Source organism: Artibeus jamaicensis, unplaced genomic scaffold, assembly GCF_021234435.1.
Source record: "Artibeus jamaicensis isolate MK-2021 breed Jamaican fruit bat unplaced genomic scaffold, CSHL_Jam_final contig_525, whole genome shotgun sequence".
Lineage (NCBI taxonomy): Eukaryota > Metazoa > Chordata > Mammalia > Chiroptera > Phyllostomidae > Artibeus > Artibeus jamaicensis.
The window spans coordinates 3,918,643-3,935,693 of NW_026521874.1; the positions used below are offsets into that span (position 1 = coordinate 3,918,643).

The 17,051-nt window shown below is 44.6% G+C and overlaps 1 protein-coding gene across 4 annotated transcripts; it reads right to left on the reverse strand.

Moving 5' to 3' along the window:
• Nucleotides 1-542: 542 nt before the first annotated feature.
• RNF34 (ring finger protein 34) lies at nt 543-16,654 on the reverse strand. Of its 4 annotated transcripts, XM_037144504.2 has the most exons (8): nt 16,534-16,654; nt 15,663-15,777; nt 14,239-14,308; nt 6,645-6,863; nt 5,483-5,890; nt 3,977-4,072; nt 3,537-3,738; nt 543-1,495 (listed from the first exon to the last, which is right to left on the reverse strand). In XM_037144504.2, exons 3-8 carry the CDS (start codon nt 14,245-14,247, stop codon nt 1,305-1,307), a joined length of 1,125 nt encoding a protein of 374 aa, XP_037000399.1. In that variant the 5' UTR covers nt 14,248-14,308; nt 15,663-15,777; nt 16,534-16,654; the 3' UTR covers nt 543-1,304. The 4 variants fall into 4 exon arrangements, with proteins under 4 accessions (XP_037000399.1, XP_037000408.1, XP_037000415.1 ...); XM_037144513.2 differs by lacking the exon at nt 15,663-15,777; XM_037144520.2 differs by lacking the exons at nt 14,239-14,308; nt 15,663-15,777.
• Between the last annotated feature and the right edge of the window lie 397 nt (nt 16,655-17,051).

Consider the following 17,051-nt stretch of genomic DNA (forward strand, 5'->3'; position numbering starts at 1 on the left):
GACATTTCTTAAAAACTTACCTGCCCACTACACCATGGGAGTGACTCCACATTCAGTCTCATCTCAACCAAAGGCACCCCCCATTAGAGTTTCACCCTAAATGAGATTTCAGATCATTAGTGCCCTAAAACAGTTTTGCATAAGCTAACATCTCAGGTTTCCCCTTTGATATGCAGTATTGGAACAATTCACATAGAAGACTGGCACCAGAGCTAACTAAGTTCAAATTCTGACAGAGTCACCATTTCACTGAAATTTTAGACAAGTTTTTTTCCAACTTCTCAGAGGTCAGGTGCCTCATCTGCAGTGGGAGGCATTATCTAGTGCAGAACGAATGCTGGAGAGAACCTTAAAACTCCTGGTCACAGTAAACAGCAAATCCGAACTAAGTCAGTTCACCTTACTGAGTCAGCCAGCTGCAAAGGGAGATGCTGCAGGGCGTTTGAAGATGCTCCCCTCCCGTGAAGAATGGAGCCAGAATGTGCACAGACACCCGTTTAGCTGTACCCATGTGAGTTAGGAACTGACTAGGACGATAGAAATAAAAGCATTTTTGAAAATCTAGTTTTATTCCTAAAGTTCAAATCAGCTAGTAGCAGTAGCACTGAAAATACACTTTCACTATACAAAACAGTGTAAACCAGTTACATGTTAATAAAGAATTTAACACACACATTTCTCTAGGGAAAGAAGCTAGATGCAGCCCTTGCTAGAAAAAGCTGTACCTGAACAGAAATGGACATAGTTAGTCTAAGGCCCTGGCAGTTGACTATAGAAGGTCAGTTGTTCCCAATTAAGTTTAAATGCAGAAATAGCAACAATGTGGAAACTTACATTCATCAGAGTAGCATTTAGAATATACATGACTGATAAAGTGAACATTCGGAGGTGCCACTGGTCAGTGTATACCATGTCGGTCATTTGTGGACAACGGTCTCATCCAAAAAGAAGTTTCAAACATCTGAGTAGTTTAAGTTACAATCAGGAAGGAGAAATAAGGACAAACACCCTCCAGAGGGAGAGTAGCTGATGCCATAAGCAGTCTGACTCCAGCAACGAAGGATCACAGACGTATGGTGAAGCCCGGCCGAACCTGGGGAACCGAGCATGTCCACGGGCTGACAGGCGTGTGGGATGAGCCAGTGTTGCTGTAACTCAGGATGAATCTTTATTCCCAGTTAGTAGTGAAAATAATTTTAAAAAATAACTTCAACTTTTGAACGGTCCGTTTCTAGTCCCTTCTGTGCTCTGAAATGTCTGGGATCAAGCTTGGGGGCGAACGTCCCGGCAGGGAGAGCGTCACTTCAGGACTTGAACACATGCACAGCACGCACCACATACTGCCGGCAGATGGGGCACTCGCTCATGCGCTTGCCGCACTTGGTGCAGGTGACCATGTGCCCGCACTCAAGCAGGACGCAGTCGATGACGGCATCCATGCAGATCCGGCACAGGCTGTCATCTTCCTCGTCCCGCAGCTGCGTTCGCTCACCATCTGAAAGGCAACAGGGAGCTGGGGCTGCTGACGGGGCCACCTGACAGGCTGAGCTGCCACCTGCCGAGCGACCACCACAGGCACAGGGTGACCCTCTGGTGAGAGAAGTCATCCCAACTTCTCTGCACGTCCCTCCCCTGGAAATGGCAGTGATATTCATGCCTGCACCGGTAGAGTTTCGTGATGAATGAATGAGAAACGCTTAGCTTAGGGCCAGGTATCAAGTGCCCAACAACTGTTAGCTATTTAATTCTATTTTAATCTATGTAAGTTAAGGTTTTTGTGAGGATAGATTGGTTCTGTAAATAAAAAATGAAGCATCCCTAGGTTGTCCTAAATATGGGCCTTGGAGTCAGAACACTAGTGGAATTTCCAACCCAACTGTGCAGCCTTGGGAAAGTCACAGTCTCGGGGTCTCATTTCTGCAGGAGAAAGGAGCTGTGTTTCCACACTGATAGGGAAGCAGCCTGTGGTCCCCACCCCACCTCAGCCTTGGAAGCATCTCAAAAGCCATCTCTGCTTCTGGCCACCCTGGTCCTGCTGGAGTCTGTGTAACTCACAAAGGATGGGCCATCCTGGCTCTGTGGCCCAGATTAGGTTTTTGAGAAAATCCAGACTCTGAATAAGAAAGATGCTGAATGAGTTTTAAAAGTTTATACCCTGAGGTCCAGCTACAGAGCTATAGACATGGAGGCTTCCCTTTCTACAGGTCACAGGAAGGACCAGTGGGGATCATGAATGTGATTAGAAAAGAACAAGAAGTCATGCTGGGAGAGCCAGTCATCCCTGGATTTAAGAAAAATAAACGTTGTTATGTCAAGAGTTTCTTGTAGTTTGGTTCCCAGCCCACACAGCTACTGGGGAGCAGGGAGAACGGACCCACACAGGAAGATGATCTGGCAGGGCCAACACGAGAAGGCCCCTGAGAATAAGTCTTCTGGGCTTTGGTCTCTGTGGCACAGAAGGTTCCTTCCAACTCTTACAATTTCTGGGCATAAAGCAGAGGATCCAGGGTCTGTCAAGGCTGCCGGGTAAATCCTGGTGCAAGTGGGATTTGAAGCTGGTCAAATTAGGAAAGATTCAAGCTGTGCTCAAAACAAAGTGGGTGTTCCATGAGCTTAGATATGGGACCCATGACTGACTACGAAAGGCCCTCAGGCCACAATGCTTATCCTGGCTGTCCCTGCTTGAGGGTGGGCCTGGCCACACCCTTCCAGCCTACACTGTATGCTGCTGCCATTCAAAACTGACTCCTCCCCTAATGGCCGACACTCCACTCCCCAGGCACAAGCCTGGGACTTCTGAAGGCTCTGAGAATTAAGATTCCTGCATCTACCATTGTAGCATCATAGAAATAGGTGCGCATGTGCATATTCTAGGCATAAATAATTTGTGCATATTCTAGGCATAAACCTGTTTACCAATAAGTGCTGTATTATAACCAGCCTTTAGAGATAAAAACTCAAGATGATAAAAGTTAAAATTGGTAGGGCTGTTGTCTATAAATGCCCTCTGGCTTGGCCTTCTTAGCAGCTGAGGATTTCTGCCCCGTGCTTCATCATTAAGTCATTCAGAAATTCTCAGCCTCAGCTTCTGTGACTTACACAAAAGCCTAGGGCTACTTGATGCTAAAAATGTAATGCTTAACACCGTGGATCTAGGGACTTTTTTTTCTACTGTTGGGATTTAAAAGGTACAATCAAGATAACCACAGTATTGGCCTACTTGAATGACTAGTGAGAAAACAAACATTTTATAGATACAAGGAATTTCATTAGTTCTAACAAATTATGCCAAGAAAAACGAGACTGAACAAATGATCACCTAACTCACTTGGCAATAGTGATCTCAAAATGCCAGTATCACATAATGAACTTCTTAACAGATCTATAAATAGGTTCATATATATAACAAATGCACACTCAAGAGAGGATACACAATTTTCTCAGAAACAAATCTAATTTGTAACAAAAACAGCCCAGTTTCTAAAGCATATGGAAGGACACTACATGAGGGGGAAAAAAAGACAAAAAAAACTTACATGACTTTTGGTTTTCTTCATTCTCTCTGTATAACCGGTTTACTTTCTCTACCAGCTCCCATTTTTCACAACAGCCAGAATAGTTGACAAAATTCCGAGCCAGGATTTCCTTCAACTGACGCACGCTCATCCCTTCCACATCTTCAAGGCTTGACAGGTCTGACAGCGAAGCTCTCAGTCTCTTCTTAGAGAGGCTGGGCGTCTGGAATCACAGCGCTCCCGTCACCTCTGTTCCCGCAAACCCAGACCTCCCTCACCCTGCAGTCATCCCGGGCCCTGGACAGTCTTCCCAGATTTGTCCGTCTTTAAACTAGTTTCCATATTATGCAACAGTCAAACCAGAAGAAACATGCTGGGCTCATCCAGCGAAACACACATGGGCATTTTCCTGCCTGCCAGGTTGACATGTCAGGGAAACCAAATTTTATAGGAGATCTCACCTGATCCTCCAAGTTTTCTTCATCATCGTCATCATCATCGTCTTCATCGTCATCGTCGTCATCTTCTGTGTTTGCGGAAGCTATTTCACTTTGTACCTGTGGGTACAGTTACGTCAGGAATCTCATTTTCCTAACAGTATCAACCCATCTCGATCACTGGAGTGAACCTGCCCACGGACCCTCGCCAACACCAGGTATACTCCACCTCTTTGGATCCTGAATGCTGCTGCCCCTCCCAAAGCGTGGGGCCCTACATGATCCGTTAAACACGTAGTTTCCATAAAACTGTCACAAAAGCCCAATTCCCAGGTGCACGTGAATTTATAAAACCTAACCGGAAGCCCCCGAGGAAGGTCCCACCACGGTGGAATTGCACTGAAGCCATCATCAGGGCACCTGCGTGTGGGGGGCTGAACTGGAGCCGCTCAGAGGCAGACAGACTGCAGCTCCAGGGCTGGCCCAAGTGTCAGGGGCATCTGATGTGCACGATTCCATCCCGAAGAATGGCTGCTGGACTTCCCCACTGAAGGCTGATGCTCGGTCCAGTTTTTACAAATCCTCAACAGTCAGAGGGCCAGAGGTGTTCTCTTCTTTAGGAAGGACACAAATCCCTCTGATGTGATTTATGTACCTTATGTCTTTTCACTTCGACTTTATTTTGACCACTGCTCTACAACAGTCGAGGTCAGTTCCCAATTTCAAATACTCCACCCCCCGGTTCACAAGCACCATAGGTAGCATCCAAAGACCCTCATCTCCCAAGTGATGCTGGAAACCCAAAAGTGGCACAGACGCCAGATGTCTTGTAGGTTTGCCTAATAACTATGCCAGCTCTCATATGGGAAATGATAAAACTTCTCGTTTGAACTTATCTAATTTGTGACTATTTAAAAGACAACTAGATCGCATTTCCCTCTGCTTCTCACTCCTTTATTCAGGGAAGAAAATATGGAGAGAATTGTTCAAAATAATTTTCAGCATTTTGGAATCATTCATAGATACAAATCGCTATTGTTACAAGCCCTGGCACGTTACTCAGTCTGGCTGCCCAGGACTTCACCGGGAGAGTGCTCTGCACGGGCGCTTCTTTGAAGCTGGCAGGAACCACGGTCACTAATTCAGATGGTGGTTTCCCATGATCTAATTAGGACAGTTCTACTGCAGCACAGCAACTGGGCATCGGGTTACTTTACACAACTGTTTCCATGTCACTGACGCACACAGTCCTGCTGATGTTTCTATCCTACTACTTTTCAGTCATTTCACTTAACTATGTAAGAGAGAGAAACAGAGGTAACTAAGTTTCAACAAACTGATTAGTTACCCAGGGCCCTCAGACAGCTGACTTGGGGGCTACCTGGCCCCTAAGCTCGGAGGATCACATCAGGAGAGCCTGGAAGCACAGAGAACCTCTGGCTCCCACAAGGAGACAGCAACCCCTAAAGGCCACACCACATACGGCCAACAGCAGACACGCCGGGCCCACTGGGTAATTACCCCTCATACCTGTGCCAGCGCTCCAGATCCTAAGGTCCGATCTCTACCCATGAACTCTCCCTGAAATGAAGACACGGTAGCCGAGGGGGCTGTATAGCTTGAAAAAAATGAGTGTGTAAAAAAACTGGAACCCTGGGACCTTGAGGAACCCAGACTGCTGGTGTCCGGGTCGTCCTCAGAGCCCAGCCCGTGGTGGCACAGCACTAGATCTACCAAGTCGTCTTTCTCTCGACAGGTGTCAACGGGTATGTTTCTAAGAATGAGATACTGCCGCAGGTCCTTCACTTTCAGCCGCATTAACTGCGGGCGCTGAAAGGCCGTCTCTTGTAGTAAGTGACAGGTGGAACATCTACGAAGGTTTTCTTGTATGACTGAACAGACGGAGCAGAAATCCTTCTTGCAGTCACAACACACATGCTAAAGAAACAGAAAAGAAGCATTTAATGGTAGCCAGATACAAAAGCCACTGTGAAAGCACTAGCTTCCTTTCTTTCTGCCTTCTATTAAAATTCAGTTCTGGTTCTTATGAGGTCCTCTGGGGCACCAGACTATTCTCACAGGCGTTTTTCTATGTTTCAAAAGCCATGAAAATCAAAACAGTTGCTGCTGAGGCAGTTTGGATTCACTGAAGTTCAAATACAGCCCTTTAAGAAAAGCATACACTCTTGTGTTAGTGAATTAAAACCTTTCCACCCCTTGATGCAAACATGTAATTAGCAGAACAGAGCTGACTTGAAACACATGGAGCAGAAAGCACAACCACAAACTCTCTTCCTGGTCTTTCCCTACGTGAACAACTTCCCCATTTAAAGAGGAGGGAAGGGATGGGGGTGGAGGGATTGAGCAAAAAGGAAAAAGGACTCATGGACACGGACAACAGTGTGGAGAGATTGCTGGGGGTGGGGTTTAAGGGGGCTAAAAGATTAAATAAAAGAAGGGGGAAAACAGCATAATACAAGGCAAGAGAAAGGCTACTGATTTCTCAAGGTCAATCAATGTCGGGAGGACCTGACTAATGCAGTAATCTGTACCTACACAACCTTAGTCACTAGCAAAGAAAGTGACACTACGGTGTGGTCATTTCTGCTTGGTGCATTATTACTGCATTTTAAAGATTTTTATGTATTTTTAGGGAGGGGGGAAGGAAGGGAGAAAGAAGGAGATAACTCACCTTCTTTCTAAAGACTGAAAATGAAAGTCCACAAGCTTTGCAAACTATATTAGGCCCATCTGTAGGTGCTGGCGGGTAAGTGGAAAAGTCAGAGGTGGGTGTAAATCTGAATGGACCGGTGCCTCCTGCAAACCCCGCCTGCTGGCCCCGGACAGCTCCGGTCCCCATGACTTCGTTCAGCAGCCCACAGCATGAAGCCCACATAGACGTGGCGCCCGCCTGGAAAAGACCACAGGAAGGACCAGTTTAAAGGAGGTGGAACCTGGGCTCCCGGGATCCTCAGGGTTGCCACTTTGGAGAGGTATGTCTGCCCTGAATAACTCAGAGGTTCTTTTCAGTGTCAAACATTTTTAAGCTATTCGGAAAGAGGGTAACTCTCTGGTATCTGCAAAGAATATCTGGCATTCTTTCAGATATTCATGTATTGTTAAGTAAAAACAATTGTTTTTATTTGGACAGACGTACATTCTGTGCAATATCTGAGATGTGCTTACACCAGTGACTTTCAACTGGGGTGCTGCGCAAATTTTTTAAAACAGGCAATACCTGACCCAATATTGAGACTATTTAGTCGGGGGCACTGACCTCTCCTCCCTTAGACTGCTAGAAACACAACAAGAATATCTGGTATGAACGAGTCAAAATTCTGTGTTGTGATTTTTTTTTTGTCAGATTGGGGAAAAAAGTGATTCGCTTATGCATGCGATGAGATGAAAAAGGTTGAAAATTGCTAGCTTACACACAAAAATAGTTTGTTGTTTACTCGAAATTTAACTGAGCATCCTGTGCTCTGACAGCCTTGGATGGCAAATGCTACACTAGAAAGCGCATACCACAGGGTGAGAGACTTTCCCAGCTACCACACAGCAGAAAGAATATAAACTCAAACACATTCCATTAAACTTCTGTTCTTATTTGTAGCTGGGCACAATAAACTATGGCATACGCAAAATTTTTTTATTTTTAAAAAATGACTGGAAAAACATCAAAATACCAACTGAAGCTCTCTTAAGGTTTCAAGGTATCTCATGCAATTTATTTTTTTCTCTACTTTCAAAATTCTTTAAAAAGAACATATTAGTTTGACATTATGGAAAAATATTTTTTTTTAAACCTTTTCAAATATCGAACACAACTTTGGATGACTCAGCAATCACCATGACCCCCGAAATGTCCGGCCGATCTGCCACTCCACTCACTGGCCTGCAAACTAGTGGCTGTTTATGCTTTTTCTTTCACCTCTGCCCTTTCTACAGACCACCACTGCCCTCACTGCGCCTGCGTAGCAGTCTGCCTGCTTTTCCACTGCTGACTGAGAAACCCGGTAACCAAGCTCCGCAGAAGTGCGTACACATATCAGTAGTTTTTCAGTAAGGGCTTAAGCTATTGTCCCACGCTGAAAGCTGAAAAGCTGTTATGTTTGGAACTAACGTGTGCCCTGTCCTCATCTGTAAACATACTGCGGACTCTAGAGAATGTGACAGGCAGTGGAAATGGCAGCACATACAACAATACTATAGTTCACTTAATTATCCAACTCTGTCAAACATTCACCGCCCAACCAGCTTTTCAAAAAGACTTTTAGCAACTTTAAAAGGCTATTTGGGATGCTATAAGAGGATCGTGTTATTCTTGCCACTACCTGGAAGCAAATGCTGTATTAAATACAGGGAAAGTAGAAGGTAAAGCAGTAAGAAGCCACAATATAAGGTTCAAACAGCCTTAAGTATCAGGGTCACTGACTTAAGTATTATATAGCTTCACACCCTGTAATTCTCAAGGAATAGTGCTGCCTTTAAAAGTCGGGTTACATTATAGTTAGTAGTTCATACCTTTAAATATAAACCTCAGACTCTGGAGTCATGGTTTGTTTCAACATGAAAGGATGAAAATCCAGATTTACTAAGAGTTCATTTAAAGTGATTCTTCTTTCACCAAAGGATTCCACCTACAGTGCTTTATACATTGCACTCTTAAAACAAGTAAAATGCCGTTTAAAAAATTTTAATTTGCACATAACACTGTTGGGGAGTTACACCTCAAATGCAGAATGTGCCACCGGGATAACTTCTCTTCACTCCAGGAGCTTAAAGGAGGAAAATCTGAGCTTCAGCGTCCTCTGACCTAGTTACCAAACAACTGCATGGCAGCGTCAGCTTTTACCCGCCTTCCGACTCCTGGGGGGTGCTGTCTGCCCACCCCCCAGGGAAGTTCCTTGTGGATGGCACTACTTTTTCCCACTGCGTCTAGTTCCACCACCATGATTGATAAGTAGGGTTTCTTTACATTGCTTTTCAGATTTTACTTATTTATTTTTAGAGAGAGGGAAAAGGAGGGAGAAAGAGAGGGTGAGAAACAGCAATGCGTGCTTGCGTGTTGTGCACCCCCTACTGGGGACCTGACCTGGCCCTGACTGGGAATGAAACCATCGACCTTTTGGTTCACAGGCCAGTGCTCAGTCCACTGAGCCACACCAGCCAGGGCTCTTTACGTTACTTCTTGAAAGGCAATGTAACACTACTTAAAATTTTCATGCTACCTGGAAAGTTCAAATTGTCTTACTGAGAAAAGGTAACAAAGGATTCTGACCTGTTAAGCTAAAAATCTCAAATGACACTCCCTTTTAAAAGCAGCACTACCACACATTTTGTTCTGACAGAAATCAGTTTTACGATGAGTTACAGAAGGATGTGAATTGTCCAACCAAACTAATGGCGCGACCATTAAAATTCCAGACTGAAATATTTATAGCTCTGCTGAAGAGACAGAAAGACTTACTTGGGGAAAACAGGTGGAATCTCTGTGTAGACATCAATATCGAAGGGTAATAATTTTGCCCCATTCCTTGTGTTTCTATAGAAGGGAGGGAATTTCCTCTTCATTCCCCAGAAGGGAAAATGCTGAAAACAACACTCCTTTCTTCTTTTGGCCAACTCATTATAAAATAAAAATTAAAAAGCATAGCCCAAGTGTTGTTCCCCTGAAGTGTTGTTCCCGGCAAATAAAATAGCCCATTATTTGGGCGCTGGCTGGTGTAGCTCAGTGGATTGAGCGCGGGCCTGCGAACCAGAGAATGGCAGTTCGATTCCCACTCAGGGCACATGCCTGGGTTGCAGGCCAGTTCCCAGCAGAGGACCCACGAGAGGCAACCATACATTGATATTCTCTCCCTCTCTCCTTCCCTTCCCCTCTAAAGATAAAAATAAATAAATAAATTAAAAAAATAACCTATTATTTGGTAAAATTAAACTAAAAACCAGAGCAGAGGGCAAGAGGAAACACTGAAGAATGTAGCCTTCGGCCTCAATAGATGCGTGAACTTAAATTTAGACAAAATCTCCCAATAAGAAAATAATCTCCCAATGATACCCTTAGCGTCGTCCTGAAGGATAAATCACCTACAGACACTGTTACCTCTGACAATACCATCTGCAACACTCCCGCCTTCTTGAAAGATCAGAAATTTGAAACCATAGACATCGCTAGTTTTCTCTGAGGTACCTTTCTTTCCCATCCAGCATATTTTAAAAACTCTTGCCATTTCCCCTTTAAGCCCCGTGTTTTCTAGCCCCCCCTGTGTCAAAATGAGGGTCATCTCTTTGGTGATTCTGTCTCCCCAACAACTTCAGAGCAGGCATTTTCAGTCCCGTAACGCAGCGGCTGCTGTCGCTCTCTTGCTGAGGAACCACCTAGGCCCCTGACACCACCTTTGTGTCAGCGGTTGGAGTCACCAGCAGAGCCTTAAAAAATACTGATGCCTGGGTGCCAGCCCCAGAGATCCGGAATGAATGGTCTGGGGTGGAGCCTAGGTATTTGAATTTTATCAAAATTCCCCCATGGGATTCGAATGTAGAGCTGAAGTTAAAACTTACATACAGACAGGACACAAGGCACAGACCTTTGGCTTTTTGAATGTGCAGTTAAGTTCACTGAGCTGTTGCTCTGCCTTGTGTGAGGGTCACCACCCAGATTTTATTTGCTTACCAAAAAACAAAAAAACAGAAAACAACCCACTACCCTCCTTCCATGAATGAAGCCAAAGTGTGGATCGCTGAATACTAACGCTATGATCTGGCCTTATGTGACTGACAATTCTAAGTCCTACTCAGAACCATGGTTGAGAGCAAGACTCTACAGGTTAAACTACATGAATCCAAGATTATTAAAGAACAATAATCTGTGAAGATGGCAGCATCTCCTCCACTGACCGTGAATGTAGAGAAAAACTGAAGAAGGCAACTACCTACTTCTGCCTGGCACAAAACTTCTCGCTCAGACAATCTGTGCAGTTCATTTTCTAGTCGTCCCTGACTATACTGGAAGCAAATGGCTTTTCCTTGGTAATCCCTTTCCTGCATATGCCCTTAGGCCAAAACTGTCCCCGTTAGCCTTGGGACCACGGCCTAGCTTGTATCAGTTAAGGACCAGGTATCATTAAAAACTTACAGGGGTCATAGTACAAGATTAAATTCCAAAGTCACAGATACCTGGATCTCTTCATTGTTATTCTGGTGCCCAATGCCAGTTTTTGTGTTATTTTCAAAGCCATTGCACCAAGATTTTTGAGGGCCAATAAGTCTACCCAATTTGGAACTAATTAAGAAATATGAATTTAAATGTTCGCCTGTTTACTGACAACACCAATTGAAGAACACAACGACCGACGTTAGCTCTGCAGCAGACTGGTCTTGATAATGACACCCCAGCTGACCCACAGCAGTTTACTGTCTGGTTGACCAGACTTCCCCCCCCACCCAGCCCCTGCCACAGGCAGACAGACCTGACAGGCCCCAGAAAGTATTGAGCCAAAGCACGTTTAGCTTCCTTGCTAAAACCCACCAACATAAAAGTTGCTGTTCTTTCTCTGGTAGCAAAAAGGCTGAAAGTGTTCCTCCTGTATAGTTCCTAGAAGATGAATTAGAAATCTCCTCCCCTGGGTAGGAGTATAAAGGAGGGGAGGGGTAGGGAATGTTACCCTCAAACCTCAGCAATTTGCATGAGAGGGGGACCAACAGTTTCCAGGGTTTTGACACTTATTTCCACAACAATAACAAAGGATTTTATAAGCACTCTCTCAGGTTCCTGAGTCAGATTCGCACAATATAAGCCCATTCTGAATCATCAGTCAACAAAGCAGGAGGAGATGGGTTGTTTCTTTGCAAGAGTGGCAGCCCATTCTTCTTTCTGGCACAGTGCCAGTTTTCCAACGGCCTTGAGGTTCCACTGTCTTTGATTTGTGTGTGTGTGTGTGTGATCTAATATGCTTTTAGAATCCCTGTGGGGGTAAAGTACTTCCAAAATTTAAAGAATTAACAAAAAGTTTACTACAAACTTTCAATCCTATTCTAAAATACATTAGGATCCCCTTTAATGATTCTACCACATGTCACAGTAACCAGGCAAACTAGAAGAATAAGAAAAGCTATGGTGGTTTCTATGAATATTAAATGAGAGCCAAAAAGAGAGAGAGTTGATGGGTTTGAAAACCACAGCAAACTAAATGACCATCTGGTGGTCAGACAGACAGGAGCAGAGCAAAGATGGTGGTCACCAGGGAGGAAAGCGCTGGGTACCTGGCAGTGGGCGAAACTGGGAGAGCAAGGACCTCATCCCCAGGGTAACCTTCCCTCATACCACTGGTCATGCATATTAGACCCCCGACCTTTCCCATCTCTGTTCATGCTGCTCGGGCCCTCTCCTGACCTTTCCTCCTCAGGCATGTCACTTCACTCGGTAGATCCCCTTGGAGGAGGAACAGGAGGCCACAGAGTGGCCACATGCGACTCCCTCACGAGCCCTTGCACAACCACTCCTGTAAGCATTCACTCCTAGGGATACCATTTCAGCCTTAGTCCTGTTTCAGCTCCAGGCCCAGAAAAACAGCAAAACCAGATAAGCAGTGCTACGCTAAAGTCAAGACCAGCTGCACTGACTCGTGACCCCCTACCTGGTGCCTATCGATCAGTGAAAGGACACACGTGGAAAGCCGATGAATATTCTACTGGGACCTCCACTAAGATCCCCGCCTCTAGAGAGGAGATAACACCTCTCAGGATGGAGGATCTAGCACCCTTCCCCACCGCACTCACTTGGGCATGTTCTCTCTCTCTCTGGCTCCAAGGGCCCTTCTTTTGCCTTTGTAACTTGTTTCCTGAGTCCCTTTCTTCTACAGCTCACTTCTTCTACCTCTGTAACTTGCTCTGAATTATTTCTTGGTGAGAATTCAAGCACTGAAGTTGTTGAAACAACGTCCTGTTTGATACCTTGTGCCATTTTGCTGCCAACAATTAAATAGTCTAAATCATTTGCTTTTGATTAAACTATTGGGTTGGCCAAAAAGTCCATTTAGTTTTTTCCATATTATAGCTCTAGTAGTGCTTGGTTGTCTTTAACTTCATTCGAAACAATTTTGTTAGATTGTATTGTGATATACAATCATATGGGCATGCATTTAAAAAACAAACTTATGAAAACTGGTGAATTTCTGTGCAGCCATTTTAATATTGAAGGTGGAAGAAGATATGCAACATTTTCAGCATATTATGCTTTATTATTTCAAGAAAGGTAAAAATGCAAATGAAATGCAAAAAAAGATTTGCACAAGTATATGGAGCACTTGTTATGACTGACCGAATGTATCAAAAGTGGTTTGTGAAATTTCTTGGTACTACTGACATTTTGGCCAAATAACTCTTTGCTGTGGGGCCGTCTTGAGCACTGGAAAGTATTTAGCAGCACCGCTGGCCTCTACCCACTAGAAGCCAATAGCAAGAGATTGCCAACATACTCAGAATATCCAAATCAATAAACTTATTGATGAAATTAAAAATGTGTCTTATTTTACAGAAATGTATAACAGACTTTTTGGGCAACACCATAGTAAGCAGCAGTAATGATAACGCCAACTCCTAAGACCTGCTTGCCACAACTCTAAATTTAAAATGGCAATATTTTACAGTAATTTTTAAGAATAAACCTAGAAGTTTCAAATTCAACATTAATTTTCCTGGATGTTTTAAGAAGCTACAAAGACCAGGCAGGGATTCAGTTCTTCCACCAAAGAAAGCTTCCCCAGAGAACTCAGCCACTCATTGGTTTTGTTTTCAACTCCAAACAACCTTCAGCTTGCTAAAATCAATGTCCTTGCTTTAAACAATATGAAAAATGTTTCAAATCTTAAAACCAGTAAATATAAATCAGGAAGTTTTGCAGTCTGAATTTTAATTAAGTTAAACTTTCCCATAGTACTTACAGTATAACGGAAGAAACAGTTAAGATAATAAGCAAAAATATTTATCCTATTTACAGCCACTGGAGAAAAAAATATGCCCCTTAAAATGTGAAAGGATTTCTTATTGAAACTGCTGCTTTAACTGAAACACAATATGAAAAGAACTCTGCTCTTTATATGACCAAATATTAGACCATACACCACAAAGAAAGAAATACTACCTACATCCTAAATTCTTTCTTCACACCATTTGGACAGTACGCAGGTTGAAAAAACATGCTGATCTTAAAAATGTAGTATTTCGACGCAAGACAGCTGGTCAAATTGATACAGTTTTACAACAACATGTGCTGGAGATCATACCTTCCTCATGTTTGGGTTTTGTTTTCTTTTTCTAAAACAGTGTACTTGATCCTTAGCACCAATCCCCCACCTTTCAGGGAAAAAAAAAGGAAAGAAAATTATAGTCAACAGATTACTTTCTCCTTGATATCTCATTTTGAACTTGGAAGAATTAACTTGATTAGTACAATTAAGGAAAGGTGAGATCAAAATAAATGTGGAAAAACAAGGAAGAGGATTAAATTAACATAGGACACCAATTTTGATTTTTTTTTAAATTCCTTATAGGGAGTTAAATGCTACTCTAAGGTTAAACAGTTACTTGAGTCTTAAGAGGTAAAACCTATTTCAAAGTATGAGTTTTTTTTTGCAAACAAGGGAAGAACATTAATACTCATTGCACACAAATACTAAAATCAGCTGCTCCTGGGTTTGAGTGAAGATGTACTTTTTGTGATTTCTTAGCTTTTAAAGAAATTTTAATCCCACGGAAAGCACTTGCTTAAATGAACATTAAAATGTTAGAATTCCATGACATCAGGAATCACTGACCCTGCCTAGAAATCTACAGATAAAAATATCCCACAATTAAATGATTTCAGTATAAAACAAAGTTAAATAATGAACAGCCCAAATCCTAATTTTTGTGACTCCAGTTTCACAAAAACATAAATGAAAAGCAGCACCTTCATAACTGTCATCTCAGATTTACCTATTTAGGTCTGTATTATGCTTCAAAAATTATCTTTCCTATATTTTCAACTGCCACCAAACCTTGTTTCTAAAATTTCAACTCAGAAAGCAGTTATCTTCCACCTAAATTCAAAAACACTTGTTTTTAAAAGAACTTTGCTAAAAAATTCAACACTGGACCGGTCCCTAATTTTCTCCTTCTACATCTAGTTCCTTGATGGGCCACAAATTTAATACTGATAAAGACAATGAATGAGGTTCTTTTGAGGCATTATATAAAGATCCCTATGTTTTTGGAAGATGATGGTTTTCAGGAAAGAAAGCCAGTTTTAGGCATTTTACTAGGTATTCTAAGTTGAAATATTTTATAACTAAACCGGGAACTGAAAATAAGCTCCTAAGACAGCCTCATACTTGAACGTTCACACGTTACCTATTGCAAAATTCCTCCACGCTTCCTGCAGCCTGAAATAACCTTTTTTGCTCCCGAGTTTCACATTTTTTTCGTTCTAATAATGTGGTTCCTTGAGAATGTCTCTTCTAACTGGCAAACTCCTAAAGGGTGGGATCGTATTTTGAATTAGTTCTACGCCCAGTTATCTCCTTCTGAGCTGACACACAAGAAAGGTTCAACAAAATATTTGCTGAATTTCACGAGCCACGTGACACTTCCTGATCAATCGTCTACAGCAAACCGGGCCTTTACGCAGGTGGAGTTTTATGCCAGCAGCTCATTCTGTTACTTTCCTTACCCGCATCGAGCACACCTCTCTTCACGGAGGCTCAGGAAATCGGCTGTGTCTGAAAGAGTATCCTCACCGTACGGCTCATTCCCACTTGATCGGAGTTAGGCAAATGAATCAATACCTGAATGATTGTTGCGCACGGAGCTCTTTAGAATTCTCAGCTCCCCAAAGTAGGCCAGCATCCGCCCCCTTCCCCTAAACTTCTCACTTAGTGATGCTCCCACGCTCTCACACCCACCTTGAAGAACTCAAGCTGTCCAATTACTTGCTGCGCACCTAGTGGTGATGGAAATGCGCTGAGTTTGCTACCGCTCTAGGTCGCGGCCCCAGTGTTTAAGTCTATGCAAGAAGAACCCTTCAGGGGGGATCCGCGCCCCGAGGCATCCCTAACCCATTAGCCTGGTCCCGGCCTCACGGCTCCCTGCACCGCTCCTTTACCCTTCATCCTGCAGTTCCCGTCCAGCGACAGTCCCGTGGTGTTCCCTACAGTTGGGTTAGTTCAAGGACTGGGGGACGAGGGCACGTTGTGGGCAAAGCCACAAGGGCTGAGGCAAGCACCGCTGGGTCTGCCGCAGGCCCCTGAGGACGCGGACAGGGCCCGGTGCAGAGAGGAACCCTGAGGCGTGAGTGCGGAGAGCACCCGGCCTCTCCCCACTCCTCGGGCTGGCTGACCCGAGGCGTTGTGGGACTTGGAGAGATCGGGGAGCCCAGGTTAGCCGCCCTGGGCCGGTCAGGGACCCAGACGCCGGCCAGGATGCCCCTTAGTGGAGGCATCTGCCGGTGGAGAGGTGCTGCCGAGGGGAAAAGAAGGCAATTCGGGAGCCCCGGCCGGACAGGAGCGGCTAGGAGGGACTGCCCATCTCCACCGGTCCCTCACCTTCATGGCCGCGACAGCCGCGTCTCAGTTGTCGCTGGCTGCAAACTCAACACCATAACAGTCCCTTGCACTGACGCTCCCCTTCCTTCTGGACTGCGATTGCAGGGCCTCCAGAGGCGACAGAGCGTCCAGACGTAAGGGGCGTGGTCACGCCTGCCGCGCACCTCCCAGAGAAGCGCCGAGCGGCGGCCAAATTGACCAATCCAGAGCTGATGGTCCGGGGGCCGGTCACCAGATCCAATCAGGGAGCGGCAATGGGGCGGGGCCTCCGGCGCAGCCAGGTGGGCGGAGGAAGACTCCATCCGGGCTCCAGCCGCTATGGGCGGGCCTGGGCGTGGCGGGAGGTATTCAGCTGGCTGTTCCCTCGTTGAGTTGCTGTGAGGAATCAGCGTTCCCTGAGGAACCGGTGCAGGAGAGGTTTGACTTTAGGTCAAGTTCCCCGGGCGGTGAGCAGGGGAAGGGGCGTGTAGACTTGAAAACGCCGGTATTGGAGACTTTTGTTATAACCGTCATAGCAG

Coding starts and splice junctions, on each gene's coding strand:
- RNF34 (XM_037144513.2), bottom strand. Junction 3,739..3,976: donor AAGAAAACTTGGAGGATCAG/GTGAGATCTCCT, acceptor CTGTGATTCCAG/ACGCCCAGCCTCTCTAAGAA. Junction 1,496..3,536: donor TGAAGAAAACCAAAAGTCAT/GTAAGTTTTTTT, acceptor GTTGCCTTTCAG/ATGGTGAGCGAACGCAGCTG.